The following is a 15,049-nucleotide window of genomic DNA, read 5'->3' as shown; positions in this document are numbered from 1 at the left end:
GAACTGCAGATGACACAGAATTGGGAAGAATGGTCAGTCAAAGAAATTCAGAATTATCTTGATAGATTGAAATTATTTTGATTACATTAGACCAGGCCAAAAAGAACAGAATGAAGTCCTGCACTGAGCAGGAGGTTTGACCCAATGGCCCTTTTGGCCCCTTCCAACTCTACGATTCTAAATACAAATTTAGACGTTTTTCATTTAGGGAAAATAAATAAAATGCACAGGTAAAAGATGGGGGATACCTGGTTTGGCAGTAGTACATGTAAAAAGAATCTTGGAATTGGAATTGATCACAAGCTGAGTAAGATTCAGCAGTGTGATGAGGCTGAAAAAAAAGAAGCAAATCCAATTTTAGGTTGCATCAGGAGAAATACAGTTTCAAAATCATGGTTCTACTATGATTTAGAACTAATTTCAAATACTGTATCCTGTTTCCTGTACACTTTAAAAAGGATTCAGGAGAACTGGAATGAGTTTAGAGAAGGGCAAGAAGAATGATAAGGGCAACTAGAAATAAGGAAAGATGGAATGAGTGGGTATAGAATCATAGAATAGTAGACTAGGAAGGGATCAGGATATGAAGGCCAACCTCCTGCTTAGTGCGGGAGTTAAACTATACCTCTCAGGTGACTCCAGTTGCCTTTTGATGCCTCCAAAGTAGGAGAGCCCACAACCTCCCTAGGTAATTGGTTCCATTGTCCTACTGCTCTAAAAGTCAGAAAATTTATCGTGATTTTCTGTCAGCAATCTGACACTTGAGCCCATTATTGCATGTCCTGGACTCTGGGATGTTCGAGAAGAGATCCTGGCCTTCCTCTTTATGACAGTCTTTCAAGCACTTGTGAAGTGTGATCATATTTCTCCCCAGTCTTCTCTTCTCTGGGCTAAACATGCCCAGTTCTTTTAATCTCTCCTCACAGGGCTTTGTTTCTAGTCCTCGGGTCACCCTTGTTGCTCTCCTCTGAACCCTTTTCAGCTTGTCTGCATCTTTTTTAATCTGTGATGCCCAGAACTGGACACAGACTGAGGCCTCCAGACTGAGGCCTAATCAAGTACTGAGTAAAGGGGAACTAGCACTTCACGGGATTTGGAAGTGATACTTTTATTAATGCAGCCTAAAATTGCATTTGACCTTTTTGCAGCCACAACACAGTGTTGACTCAAATTCATCTTGTGATCTACAATATTTCCAAGATCCTTCCCACTTGCAGAATTGTTGAGCCAAGTATTCCCCATCTTGTAAGATGAATTCGGTTTTGCCTTGAGGAGAGAAAAACAGAGTGAAGGAAAATATGACCCCACTTTTCAAGAACCTAAAGTGTCACACAGAAGAGGGCTGTAACCTGTTTCCCATCATCCACACCTGTAGGACAGCGAAGTTATGGGAAGGCAGATTTTGGATGAGCAACAGAAAAAACTTCCAAAGGTTCTTAGCAGACAAGACACTGCAACCGATTGCCTGGGGGGTCTGCAATTTGCTGGAGGTACTGTAAAGACTGGTGGTTGCCAGGGATGCTTTAGATTGAATTACTGTCCTGCAAACTGGCTTGGATTTGTTGGCTTAAATGCCCCCTTCCAGCTTTAAGATTATACAGCTGCTGTACGAAAAGGAAGTCCATTTCCGCCAGCATAAGTGATCTAGCATAATTCAGATCTATCCCATTGCGTGTCTAAGGAAGCAAGTCTACGCCTAGCTGGCTGGGGAATGCTAAGTGTGGCAAGCCTTTTTCCTGTTAAACATGCACTGAATTGTGCCTTCAGTGTCTGTGTACTTCTAGTAGATGTCTGAAGGCAGAAGGAGTGCCATTTAATTCTAGCTCATTTAAGCTTTCCACACTCGCAATGCAGCCAATTTAAGCCACACCAGCTTTAAGCCTCCAGCGCCAGACCTTCCCATCGGCGCCACACACGGCAGAGCGGGGCTCCAGCGCGATTGCCGAGACTGGAGCACGTTCGCGCGCGGCGGAGGGAACCGTCCACTGACGCCGCAGCGCCGCGTTCGTGAACTTGAGGAGGCGGACGTAGAATTCACGCGCTCCGAAGCCGAAGCTCACTCTCGGCGGGCGCAGACGCCCGCTGACACTCTCGCTACGCGGGCTGGGTGATTGGTCCACCGGGTTACGACAGAGGGGGCGGGTAAGTCCTGATTGGTGGGGAGGCGACCGGCGAAGCCAATCGGAGGGCAGAGCGCCGGCAGCTGGAAAGAATGGAGTCGCAGCCTCTCGATTCGGACTCGGGCGTGGACGAGTCCCTCGTTGCGCCGCTGCTGGAGCTGGGGATCCCGGAGGCTGCGGCGCGGCGGGTGGGTCGCCTGTGCGCGCGGGGCCGCGGGGGTGGGCAGGCGGGTGGGTCGGTGGCTGCCTGGGGGCCTGTTCCGCTGACGGCCGTCTTTTGCCCCCTTTCCCCCCACAGGCTCTGGCGCTCACTGGGGGTCGATCTGCGGAGGCGGCGGCGCAGCTGTACTTCAGTAGCGGCCTCGATTCGCAGGTACTTTCCGGGATTCCTGCGCTCGGTTCCCTTCTGATCCTGCCGGGACTCGATTTGTGGCCTAACCCTTCTGCTTTTTTCCTCGTTTCTGCGTCTCCTTATGCTACAAAACCTTCTTGCCAGCTACGGCTTTGAATGCCAGTTTTGCAAACCCTTTGGAAGGTGTTTTGAGTACGCAAAGAGTTCTTTCCCCTCAGCATACAGCAGTGCGCCTGTGTTGGAAGGTGTGACTTCCTGAGATGATCCTGAGTTCAAGCAGCTCTAACCTATTATTAGAAACTGGCTCCCATCGCCTCCTTAGGGGCATGCTTATGTGGCCTGCGTCTGGTCTTTTGAAAGGCCTGTGAATGGCTACACCTGAAATACCCAAAATGTAGAATGTAATACAATTGCATAGATCATGCAGCTACAGCTTCACTGGGATTCTCCATTCTGCCACTCCCAATTTTCTCCCCTCCAGATCAGGTACACTACTGCAGAATGTTGACAGGCATCACACCGGGAAAGGCTGACCTACTCCAACCTATTTAAACACACAGTATGTACATATTGCAGGATTCACAACCTTGGCATCTAACAGTTTAGTAAACAGCTTCACTGGTTTATACTAAATGTTATAGATAACCAGAAAGCCTAAAGCTGCAAGAGTATGCATGTCTAGGCAGAAAGAAAGCCTTATAATTCCCAGCATGTTCCCAGCCAGGGTTGGGGTATGCTGGGAGTTCTGGTTCTCTTCTTCCTGTCTAAACATGCATAAGATTGTGCCCGAAGAGTAATTAGTAACTGGACATGCACGGTATGCATTGCGGACACACTTCCATGTGTTGGACTGCAAACTGATATGAGGTGTCAAGCTGGGGAAGGCTGACGCAGACCAAAAAAACCTCCCTGGGCAATTATGCACCTGATCTAATGGGTGTGTGTGTGTGTGTGTGTGTGTGTGAGAGGGAGGGAGGGATGCACAAACATTGTTACTGATGCCACGCTACTGGTTTTGCCTCTTGTTTTACAGTGTTTGCTAAGCTGAAAAGATAGTTCCCTGTCCTTCAATAGTTTTGCTTTCTCAGTAATATGAACAGTGGCAGAGGATAACAGAAAGAGGGGCAGAAAGAATGTGAACAAGTGCAGTAGGGCAAGGCTAAGTTTAACTTCAGTTGGGAATGAAGGAGAAAATTGCTTGCTTTTGTTATTTGTCTTTGCTGTCTGTTCATGAAAATTAATGGCAGGCATGTTAAAATGTATTGGATATTGGTAACAAAGGGTGTGGAATGTACATTTTCACTCCTATCCTCATCTTTAAGACTTCAAAGTTGGGCCCACTTCAGAAGGGTAATAATGTACACATTTTAGGTTTAACAGTACTGGAAGGTATTGTCATGCACACATAGGTTTAGCCTGAATTATGAAGGGTGGCTGTATGCGTTTCTGTCAAGAAACCTTTCCCAGCCTGTAGACTGGACTGCAGCTCTCATCCTTCCCAGCCAACATGTCCAAGTCAGGAGGGCACGAGTGATGCCAACTGTTGCTCCAGTTTTTTCCTTCAGACATGGAGGAAGGATGAAGCTTGTGTGTGCCCTAATTAAGAAAGCAATGCAAATCAGGCTACCAAGAGGTGTTTTCTCACACCCCCAAAACCTTGCATTGATTAAAACTCCTGAAGAATTGCCTCCTCAGTGGGAGGAGATCCTTGTCTCACTCTAGTGAGGCCTGATGTGCAAGATCAGAATAATCGCATGTTACGTGCAGCTCTTTGGGAGCAGCATTCTTGCAGGGTGGAAGAGGAAATTGCTGCAGGTCCACTGTGTGTGCACTTGGACGACTCTCTCTGCTTGAGGCCTCTTTCATATAAATTGTGCATGTTGAGGTTAGCGGCCCTGAAATTGCGCATACCTGCCTTGCTGATGGAACCAGTGGAGTTTGTGAGATTGACCTTGGAGGGTCCTGCACATTTCTTTCCATGGAGAAGTGGCACTTAATGCTTGCAGGTCTGTGGGGGACATGGCTCAGACACCAGAGCTCTGCCTTGCTTGAGGTGGTGCGGGGCCATAGCTCAGAGAGAGAATGCATGCTTCGCAAGCAGAAAATTCCAGGTTCAATCTCTGGCTGGAAAGAATTTCTGTCAGATACCCTGGAGAGCTGCTGCCAGCCCAGCATGAGACCTACTAATGTCTTGGTCTTGCTGACTTGCAACGATCTCAGAAAGCAGCAGGTGAGGAGGACTGCATAGGAAGTGGACGAATGGTCTGACTTGATATAATCAGACAGAACACTCAGCCTCTGAGGCTGCCCTCCAGGTGACACGTCCAAGGAAGGATCAGCTGGTGGCAACAAGGAGGAGGGCCTTCCCTGTGGTAGCCCCCAAATGATGGAATCAGCAGGCACCAACTCTACTCTATTTTGGGTGCCAGGTTAAGACTGCTCTCTTTGCCAAGGCACTCAGCGGCACCAAATGGCACGTGGTGGGGGTGGGGTGGGTTCCCAGCTGTTTTTAAACAGGCCTAGTTGTATGGACTGGTTTTAATTGTTTAGTTGTTAAACTGTGGTTCTAAATGTCTGCATGTAATTTCATGATGTTTTGTTGCTGTTTTAGTCTATATTGTATTTTATGTGTTAACAGCTGTTCACTAACCAGGGAACTTCTACCCTTGGGCGATATAGAAATTAAATACAAGGCAACTTCCTAGGTTTCTAAGTGGAACAGACCATCAAGCAAGTCAGCCTTGACTACTTGTTCCAATAAATTGTTATTTATGTTAAATATGCTTCTGTCTTTTTGTAAGCCATCTTAAAATGACTTACAAAAATAGAAGGATTATGTGTGTTCATGTGTGAATAAACCACATTTTTATATAAATATATTTCACTAACCCTTGCACTTCACTATCTTAAATCTGCCTGGGTATAGCAAGGAAGATTTTTTAAATTATTTGCTGCACTTACTTCCTGCCTTTCCTCCAGTGACTTCTAGGCAGTATACATGGTCCATCCTCCATCCCTCACAACAACCTTGTGAGATAAGTTAAACTGAAAGCTGGAGACTGGCCCAAGCTCAGCCCCTGAGCTTCCTAGATGAGTCGGGATTTGAATAAGGGTCTCCCTGGCCCTAATCCACTCCAACTGCTACACCATTTCATACAGCTGCTATGCTACAATAGAAGGGACTTACTGTCAAACTTTCTTTCTAGGAGGAGGAAGATATACAAGGCAGTGGTTACTATAAGATGGTCTTTGTGGTGAACATGGAACTCTCCATGGGAGCTGGAAAGGTAAAACCCCTCAGGTGTCGTTGCCTCTGTTTTCCGTTGGTGGCAGCCCTTCTAAGGTGGCTTCAGGTGCTGATCCAAAGCTGAAGAGAAGTGAAAGCAAGCAAGAGAGTCTTAATAATCAGGGCCACTTGGTTTGTTTTCACCTCTTTTGATGCACCTAGGAATTGCAATTGAGTAGCAATATTGATTATTTGGCAAAAGCCACGTAGGGGAGCCGATTTTCTTGATTTGCTGTGTTTCTCGTTGCAGGTTGCTGCCCAGGTGGGGCATGCAGCAATTGGCCTGTACCAGCTGATGCAGGAGAGACCTGCTCACAGGGACATCGTTAATCAGTGGGATGAACAAGGGTAAGGATTAGGCCAGAGGTGGACACCAGCCTCCTGAAACTTCGCCCAGAGTTCTGGGCGGGGTGGATTTGAAAGGTGGTTTGGTTGGAAGAGTTCACTTTGGGGTGCAACTTTACCTCTTACTGAAGAAAATTTTATTCAAAGAAGACTTCCCTGATTGACCACCCAGAGTTTATTGGTGTCATTTGAGTTTAAATATTTGAACTCTGTATTTTGTATCTTGATCCTTTCTTTTTATTGTTCAGCTGTGTAGGTTAGGTTTGAAGCAGTATGTGAATGCTTGAAATAAAATAGAAAACCTCCCTCACAGCATCGTATCATGACTGCAGCAATAAACCAGAGAACACACTCTTTAAGTTAGACTAACATTGGAGTCCCATTCATTTCAGTAGGTCTACTCTTCTTGAGAGTCAGGGTTCCTTATAGAATTGTGGACCAGAACCTGGGAGATCCAGGTTGATTGTGAGGCTCACAGGTTGATATTGGGCCAGACATGGACTCTCAGTCTGCCCTACCTTGCAGGGTTTTTGTTAGGATAAAATTAAGCAGAGGGGGACTAATTAAGCCGCCTTAAGTTCCTTGAAGGGGAAAAAAGACAAAATGGAAATACAGTAAACAATATTAGTTATAACCTTTAAAGACCACTGTGCAACTATAGGAAGGCTTCAGTTACACCAGCGTGCAGTTGCCCTCCGTTCCCAGCAAAACTTGCTTGGAATGGCAAGGAGTGGGCATGACTTACTTTGCAGGCCCCTTGCCTAGCTCCTGGGAGCATCGGCTCACACGGCAAAGTGGCTCTGGAGTTCTGACCCAAGTTAACAGCACTTCCCGTGAGGTTGCCTGCACTACACCATCAGCCTGCTGAACCTGATGCCAGAGAGCAGCGCCTGCATGTAACCAGTCATGTTTGTGACGTGTATGTGATGGTCGTGGGGTGGGAACGGTTGCACAGGCTGTTGCCTGGCGCCAGGTTTGCATAGGCCTGGATCCCCAGGTGTTCGCTTCAGCTTTGAGTGCCACTCCTCTTCTGAAAGGAGTTTAAGGGATTTAAGCACCAGCTCTGAGATGTGAAGAACCTTAGGCCAAATCCAGCCGTTGGGGGTGCCCAGGCAGTCACTGGGTCTCCTCCCTGCAAGCCAGTGGCTGTTTCCTCACTTTTGTGTGATTTGCCTTCCATTCCAAAAGACTGAAATATTTTTCCTGAGGCTTAGTTACTGGTGACAAGAGCCTAAAACTAACATGCGTTGGCATTCGTGGTATTGCTGGCCAGTCCGTTTTGCCTCCAACTGTTCCACCCACCACTGAAATGTGACCCCTGAACTTCTCCAAAATGGAATTCAGGCCTCCTTGGGCTGAGAGAGCTTCTGCAAGCACCCAGCCTGCTAGGTGCCCAGCCTTCTTCTACAGAAGCATAGCCAAGTAATTTTCAGTTCTACGGCTGGGATTCTGACTTGGCTCTGGCTAATGGGAGTATCCTGTCTGGAGTTCTGATGGGATGTTCCTGCCAGCAGAAGAAGGGGGAGGTGGCTTCCACCGATCTCCCCCATGTCCTCCCCATCCAAAAATTTGCTCCCAAAGGCTGGAGATCCTTCTGGAACGGTAGTGAGAATGGGTGAAATTGGCCTCCATTGCTTTCCACTGGCAGGATCCTCTCTTGGATCTCAGTTGTATGTGTGAATGGAAGGCGCTCTTCCACTTGGAGCAGCCCGATTCAGGGTGTAACCTCTGTTGCTGTGCCTCTGTCACCTGGCATAGAAGCTGAGCCTCCTTTTGCTGAACATGCAGGCCCTCCCACCTCGTGCCTTACAGTCTCCATCCTTTGCTTCAGTCAGAATCTTGGCCGCAGGTCAGTGGCTGTGTTTGGGCAGGGGCTGCTCTCACATTCAAGTTTGTCTTGCCTTTCTCAGGGCCAAGAAAGTCGTACTTCAGGGACCCAACACTGACCAGTTGCTGGAGCTGCACGCCTTGGCGCTGAGCCTGGAACTGCCAACATACTTAGTGCAAGATGCAGGGAGGACCCAGGTAATTAGCAGGATGTTCTGAAAGGTTCTGCTTCCCCAGGTGGGCCGTCTTGTACCGAGGCAACATGCCTGGTTTTTACAGTCTCTGGGAACGCCTGGGAGGCACGCGCGGCACAGAGAAGGGGTGGTGTTGGTGAATTTTCCAGTGGCATGAATTAGGCAAATGAAGCATGTTCGTTCGCAGATACGTCTGCTTCTAGTTGCAAAACTTGGGATATTCTGTTTGCTTTCTTGGGGTCACCTGTATTGTGGGGGGACTAAGAGATCAGGGCGCTAGCTATACAACGGCTGAAGACTAGTACTGAATGTAGAAGTTTTGCCATTTGAGACTTAAAGTGCTGTTCTGGGCCTGATGTTACAAGTATGCAGCTCGCTTGTGTGCAGTCTCTCTCTCTCGCTTGTTCTCTCTCTGTGTGTAGTGCTTTTTAAAGACCTCTGTCTGTAGGAACTGTGAATACTAGAAGCAAAGGATCCTAGTAGGCTATAGCTCAGGCTTCCCCCAAACTCCTGCCCATCAGATGAGCTGGACTGCAACTTCCAGTATCCCCAGCCGGCAGGATCAGCCTAGCCTAGAAAGGAATATGTGATGGTAGCTCTTTTGGTGGCCACAGCCTGGCTGTAGGAGGCTGTGGCGCATTGTCCTCCTTGTACTTTTCCCAGTAAGCAGTGACTGCTTTATTTAAGGAGGCCTTTAGCCTTTAAGTGAGTCAGGTGGATTAAGGCGCTGTTTTTAATAGTAATTTTCCTAATTTTTTATGCTTCCTTGTTGTAGTCCAGATGTTATCTCATCAATGTAGAATGCCATCCTATAGAGATGAGCGGATGCTCTCTTTGCCTTCCTGCTCTGCATTATTTCCACAGCTGTTTTCTGCAGTCTAAGTGATGTGAGGGGAGGCCAGAGTGGCTTTGCCTCCTTGCCATTCTAATCCCTCCCCCTCCTGCCTCCCAAACCACCCACTGAGGTCACTTTTCCTCAAAGAGCAACCAGCATGATTTTTTCTGTGTGGACTGCATGACGGCAGGGGAGGGGCAGCAGCACTTCCTCCTGCCCAAAAGGCCGTGTGCTGGGAATCCAGCCACCACGCTCAGGCTCCTCAGACAATATCTAGGTGCCTTAGGATTGCTCCCTTAAGGTCATGTTTAAAACATCTTTAACTGGTTTTCCAAACCACCTCGAATGCCTTTTTTCCAGAAATGTGACAACAAATTCAATCAGTCAATCAATCCAAACTGGGAGTTGCAGATCATCTAACACATCTGGAGGATATCAGGCTTCTTCAGCTATTGGTCTGAAGCACGGAACAAAGCCGCACGCGTGCTGTTCCGCTTTTAGCTTTTGAAAGCGTTCTGCCTTCTGAGAGCTGGTTGCAGAATGTGGCTTTCGTTATGCATTTCCAGCCTTGTGCCTCCTGGGCCCCGAGGGTCAAGCTACAAACGAAGGATGTTTACAGTTGAGCCAAGCCTTCTAAGCTCATACCCAGTTTAAAAAAAAAAATAATTTCAGTTTGATTTTTAAATTCAGCTTGAAAGGCTGTTGATATTGATCATGTCTTTTGAAGGCAAACGTTTAAAGCAGTGATGCTGAGAATTATTTATTTCAGTATTCTATCCCCTGGCTGTATTACACATTCCCATAACTGGAATGTTAAAAAGTAACTCTCATTTTTGAAAGGATATTTCAGCAAGAACCGGAGAAAAGTGTTTCACAGACTCCTGTGCACTGTTGAGCAGGGTGGGGAGTCCCTTTGAGCCACAGGGCTGAATCTCCTTTCAGAGAAGACATGGTGCAGTGATGGGCCAAGGCAAAGGTCAAGGGGTCTGAGCCAATGTATCCAAAATACTGGCATGTTTTAGGTTAAACTCTTATTGCCAATAAATGAGCAGAGGCATTTCAGCCTTTTAGAAGGGGGTGGGATGGAATTCTTCATGAAAGTGGGCAGGCTCCAAAGCACTGGAGGTGGGGGGAAAGGGGTCACCCGTTTGGGGAACTCCGTCGGTCTGGTCGGATGCACCCCCACCCTAGTGCAGACTGGCAGCTCAGGACAGTAGTAATCTGGCCACTACGGTGAGCTCAAAGGCAGTACCATGTGCTGAGCGGCTGGCCCCAGCCCTGGCCTGCTCAGAATCTGTGGAATTTGACTCCTATCAGCCCCAGCCAGCATTACTGATGATCAAGAGTGCTGGAAGTTGTAGTTCCAAGCAGCAGAAGGCTACCAGGTGGTGGAAGGCTATACCTCTGCAGATCCACCATGCTGAGCTAGAGCAAGGAGTGTGAAGCCGTAGTGGGACCATCACCCGACTTTCACCTACTGGTGTGCTTGTCCAACGGTGTCCTGTCCTTCCTGTTTCAGATTCCAGCTGGGTCCCACACGGTCCTTGCCATCATGGGGGAAGAAGAGATGGTGAACCAGGTGACAGGCCAGCTCAAACTGCTGAACTGAGAAGTCCTTCACAGCTTGGCTCGGTCGTGTGTGCCCTTCTTGGAGCAGGGGGAAGAGCGAGCAACACAAGGCCCACCTGAGCAGCATGGAAAAGCATGGGGGCAGCTCTCCTTTAAAAGAGGAGTGCTCCTTTTTATGAAGCGGAGGCTGTACAGATCTGTTGCAGTTGGATTGCCAGGGGAGTCCCAGCTGGGCTTTGTAAGAAGATGGGTCTGTATTTTCTGTACCGTGTACAAACTAGGAGAAATTCCTGGCAGGTATTGCCTGGGTTTCTTTTTTGCACCATGGAGAAGCCATGGAAGGAATCCTACCATGGGTGGAGCTTATTAGGTGCAACCCTTCCCAGCAGCAGGATATCTTGTACCTACAGCACACTCCCAAATTATCCTCCTTTCTTTTAAAGGAAAGGAAGGGAAGCTGCAGCTTCTGAAGGCATCTTGTTCTCGTTCAGGACCATCCTTTCTGCTTTAGGAAGCTGTACATTCCCTGTTTAGTCCCAGTTCTACCCCTCCTATCTTTCCCTGCCTCTACTGCTGGATTATTTCCCTTCTTACACATCCTTTTAGTTACACAGTCCAAATGGCTTTAAAGGAGCTGGATTTTTCAGGTCGCACTGGCTTTGTGTTGTCCTGTCTCCAGCCCATGGCAAACTAGAGAATAGCTGTGCCGGCTCCAACCAAGAATGGGCTTTAAGTGGAGATTGTGTGGTGGGAGGCAGACCTTCCAGCAACAGAGGGGGAAGTGGGAACATTTGGCTGAGTATAGCAACCACTTCAATAAATGAAGCAACGCCTCTGAAGTAAAGCCACAAGAAGGAAAGCTCTGGGGGAGTTTGCTGATGATCATTGCTTCACTGGTACTAGCCAAAACACATTCATGGCCATTCCTTCAACCACACACATACATGTGCATGCATGCGTCTCACACACACACACACACACACACACACACACACACACACACACACACACAATATATATGATGAGATGGAATGTCATCTTTCCTGTGATGTAATGGTGCAGTTTTGAGGAAATTGGAGAAATGTCCAACCATCTTAATGTTCCTGTCCCAGAACAAGAGTGGGAAACCTCTTGCCCTGCCCTGCAGATATTGCTGCACTTCAGCTCCTCTTAGCTCTAGTGGTGTCGCAGGTGGTCAGGAATGATAGAAGTTGTAGTCCAGAAACATTTGCCTGGCCAAAGCTCCCCGTCCCTGAAGTAGGCTAGTGTATTGTCTCCTCAATAATGCATTTGGGCTGAGAGGCCCAGGGTCGTATAGCAGGTCTGTGGCAGAGGCTAGATGGTAATCAGGCTCACTTGCTTTTCTGGTTTTGTGTCAAAACAGTTGGCCATCAACCATATTCCTTCTCACTGCCCTCTTCTCTCTTCCTTGTTGGTGGTTGTTGCAAAGGTACCTACTGGTAGCCATTTTAGATTCCTTCTGATGGGCCAAAGCTGGGGCAAGTCTAGATGAGCAAGGAAGCATAGAATAGTGTGGTTCATCTTAGCTTTTTTAAATGGATAGGCTGACCAAGGCTTAGAACGTGAGTGGGTCACTAACCCAATGGCTGAAGACTCACACTTTGACCAGCTTGCATAAGCTTCATCTTTGTAAGTGGAAATGAGCAAATCAGGTGGCTTGACCAAAAATTACCTGCTTTTATTTCTGGCAGGGCTCCTGCACCTTCTAACAACTGCCAGAAATTCAGTAATTGCATTTTTCCCTCCAGCATGCAGATATGGTGAGGAGAAAAGGCTTTTGCTTTAACTTTGTGTTGTATGCAATTATTAAAGACACAGGCAGCTCTAGATAACACTCATGGCACATGCCCTGTCTGTTTTGTGATAAAACTGTGTGTTCCTGTTGGTGCAGTTTTCAGTGCATGCTGAAAACTATGCAAAGTCTTCCTGCAAATGTGCTGTCGAAAATATGTTATGATTCCTCTAATTGAGTAGGTTTTCTTTCATTTGCAATCTGAAATGGGTGGTATAGCCTCAAATGCATAGATGTGAACTCGGTGCCTTCCAGATGTTTTAGACTACAATTCCCATCATCCCTAAACATTAATCATGCTGTTTGGGATTCAAAAGAGTTGTAATCCAAAGCACGCAGAGCCAACCTGTGCCCATATTGCTCTGGGACTGCGATTATGCTGCATTGGTAAACGTGGTGTGTGCCTTTTAGATCAGATTTTTTTTTCCAGCAAAGGCCACCTACAGCAAATCTGAAGCCGCACAATATCCCAGAGCAGTTCTCTGCTGACATCAGTCTCCTTCAGAACAGGGCACAGTACTCTGACTTGGCCCAAGATCCTGACCCTGTTTAACAGGTCAGAAAGAGTGCCTCCAGGGCTTCTTTCTGAGTAGGTCATGCAATAAAAGTGTTTGTTAGCTTGTCCCTGTAACCCTGCTCTTTAGGTCAAGTATTTCACCAAGCAGTGACACAAATTACTGGCAGAGGCCCATCTTGTGGATGGCTGTGGAAGACAACCCCCCCCCCCCCCGCAACTAGGTTAAGAGCTGCTTGGAATAAAAGGCAACATGATGTTTACAGCAAAGTCATAAACCCCCTGATGGTTTGAAGTGACTCGTGATGCAGGGTCCTGCTGGTGGGTATACAATTTGCAAAGTTTTATGTAGCAGGAAAGCAAACAAATTGCTTTTGGATATTTAGAGGGCATGAACCATGTGGCTGGAACAGTCACAGAGCAGGCTGTTTTCATCTCTGCTTTATAAGCAGGCTTCCCCAACCTGGGGCTCTCCAGAGGTGCTAGACTAGAACACATCGCTGCCAGCCAGTACATGCTGGCTGCTGGTGAAGGGTGCTATAGCCTGGCCTCTTTGGAGGGCCCAGGTTGGAGAAGACTGCTGCTTTTCACCAAGCATTACAATCTATAAAAGCAGGCTGGCAGGCAGAGGATGGCAAGAAAAGGGCCAGTGGCTGAAGGAAAAGAGCAGTAATGTTCAGCCAAGCTTTAGCAGCTTTTGGGTTTGCCACTCCAACAGTGCTACAGCATCCATTGATCACTCAAGATCAATCACTGTGCAGTCGGATCCTGTGCCTGCATACCTGGAATTAGATTCCATTTAGTTACATGGGGTTCCTATATAAGTGTCAGTAGGATTGTAACCGTAATCCATTGCTAACAACTACCCCTCCCCACTCCCTCTCTGGCTACTGCTATGCAGTCTTTTCCCACTCAACAAGAGTAGTTTAGCTTGCCACTTCCTCCCTTCCCTATCTCTTTATTTTGATGGGGTGTGAGTCCACTGGCTTTTAACACCTATGTGCTATAAAACAGTGTTGGTATTGTCGAAGTCATGACCATTCCTTCCCTGCTTCTGACTGCCAGATTGGCAACTGAAGAGTAGATTTGGCTCAGTGCTCTCACTTGTGGAGATCCTACAAGTCTCCCTATGACCTCATAGTACCTGTGGTTGCCACTAAGTTATAGATCAGGTGGGTGACCCTGCAGGTTGTGGCCTGGTTATACGTTGGCTTACATTTGAACTACCTTCTTTTTCTCAAGTTTTGCCTGGCTTCTTGTCAGTGCCCAAGAGTTGGGTGCCTGAGGCCCATCTGAAGCCTCTGTGGCTCCTCAGCTGGGCATGCCCCCTTCCCTGCCTCCTTCCCAGCGACTGATTGATTGCCGATTTCCTGGCTTTTGTGCAGACCCCCACACCACTTTACAAGGTTAAATGCTTCTCCCAAAACTTAGTTACAAGCAGTAAGAGCTTTAAGCTACAAAATGGTGGAATTTTGGCCACTGGTAGAATATGCCCCTCCCCAAACCTACTCTGGGAAGGACTGAACCAAGTTCTTCACCCCTGCTTTAGTTCTTACCCACAATGCAGCAAAGAAGCCTTTATGTTTAGCCACAGCTGCCCACATTCTGCATTATCCTTGCCTCTCCTATTCTTCCTCTCTGGTTTTATCTTTACTTCATGTCCATTGATTCTCTCACACTGTCAAAATTTCGATTGCAGCATGGGGTCAGGGCTAGCAACCTGTACTTTTTTCTTGTCAAACTCCACAAAAGGTCCATGTACATTGATAGTGTTGTATAAACAATAATTAAAATGTATGCAAACTTCCAGTAGTACCTGTTCTATCACCAGGAGGACTAGAAACATTAAACAAACAACATTAGAGTTGACAGGACATGGCAGCTAAACAACACAATAGACATGAGATCAGGATACTTAGGTGGCAGCCCTAGACACATAAATATGTGCAGATGTTTTTCTGAAATCAGAAGGATTTCAAAGGAAATGGTTTTAAGAGTGGGGCTTTATAAGAGGATCTGCCATGAGGGAAACCAGGCCACAAGGCATAAAGCTTGGTCACAACAAGAACGATAACCAGGACACTTAACTACTAATGTGCAGGATGGATTGTTCTTTTGATTATGGAAGTCCGGAGAGATTATGTGAGGTGCCCATGTGGTCCCCCTTCCAGGCACAGAGCAGACACGGATCTGG

General features: G+C 47.3%; 1 protein-coding gene across 1 annotated transcript; it reads left to right on the top strand.

Annotated features, from left to right (window-relative positions):
* The first annotated feature begins 2,193 nt into the window (after positions 1-2,193).
* Positions 2,194-14,667, top strand: LOC123034625 (probable peptidyl-tRNA hydrolase 2). The gene is made up of 6 exons (XM_044452136.1): positions 2,194-2,308; positions 2,419-2,493; positions 5,679-5,759; positions 6,009-6,106; positions 8,014-8,128; positions 10,479-14,667. The coding sequence occupies exons 1-6, from the start codon at positions 2,213-2,215 to the stop codon at positions 10,566-10,568; spliced, it is 555 nt and encodes a 184-aa protein (XP_044308071.1). The 5' UTR covers positions 2,194-2,212; the 3' UTR covers positions 10,569-14,667.
* Positions 14,668-15,049: the final 382 nt, after the last annotated feature.

This window comes from Varanus komodoensis, unplaced genomic scaffold (genome assembly GCF_004798865.1).
Source record: "Varanus komodoensis strain SLA01 unplaced genomic scaffold, ASM479886v1 scaffold6_4, whole genome shotgun sequence".
NCBI lineage: Eukaryota > Metazoa > Chordata > Lepidosauria > Squamata > Varanidae > Varanus > Varanus komodoensis.
Note: the sequence above shows the minus strand (reverse complement) of the source record. Positions and strands in the feature narration are given on the sequence as shown.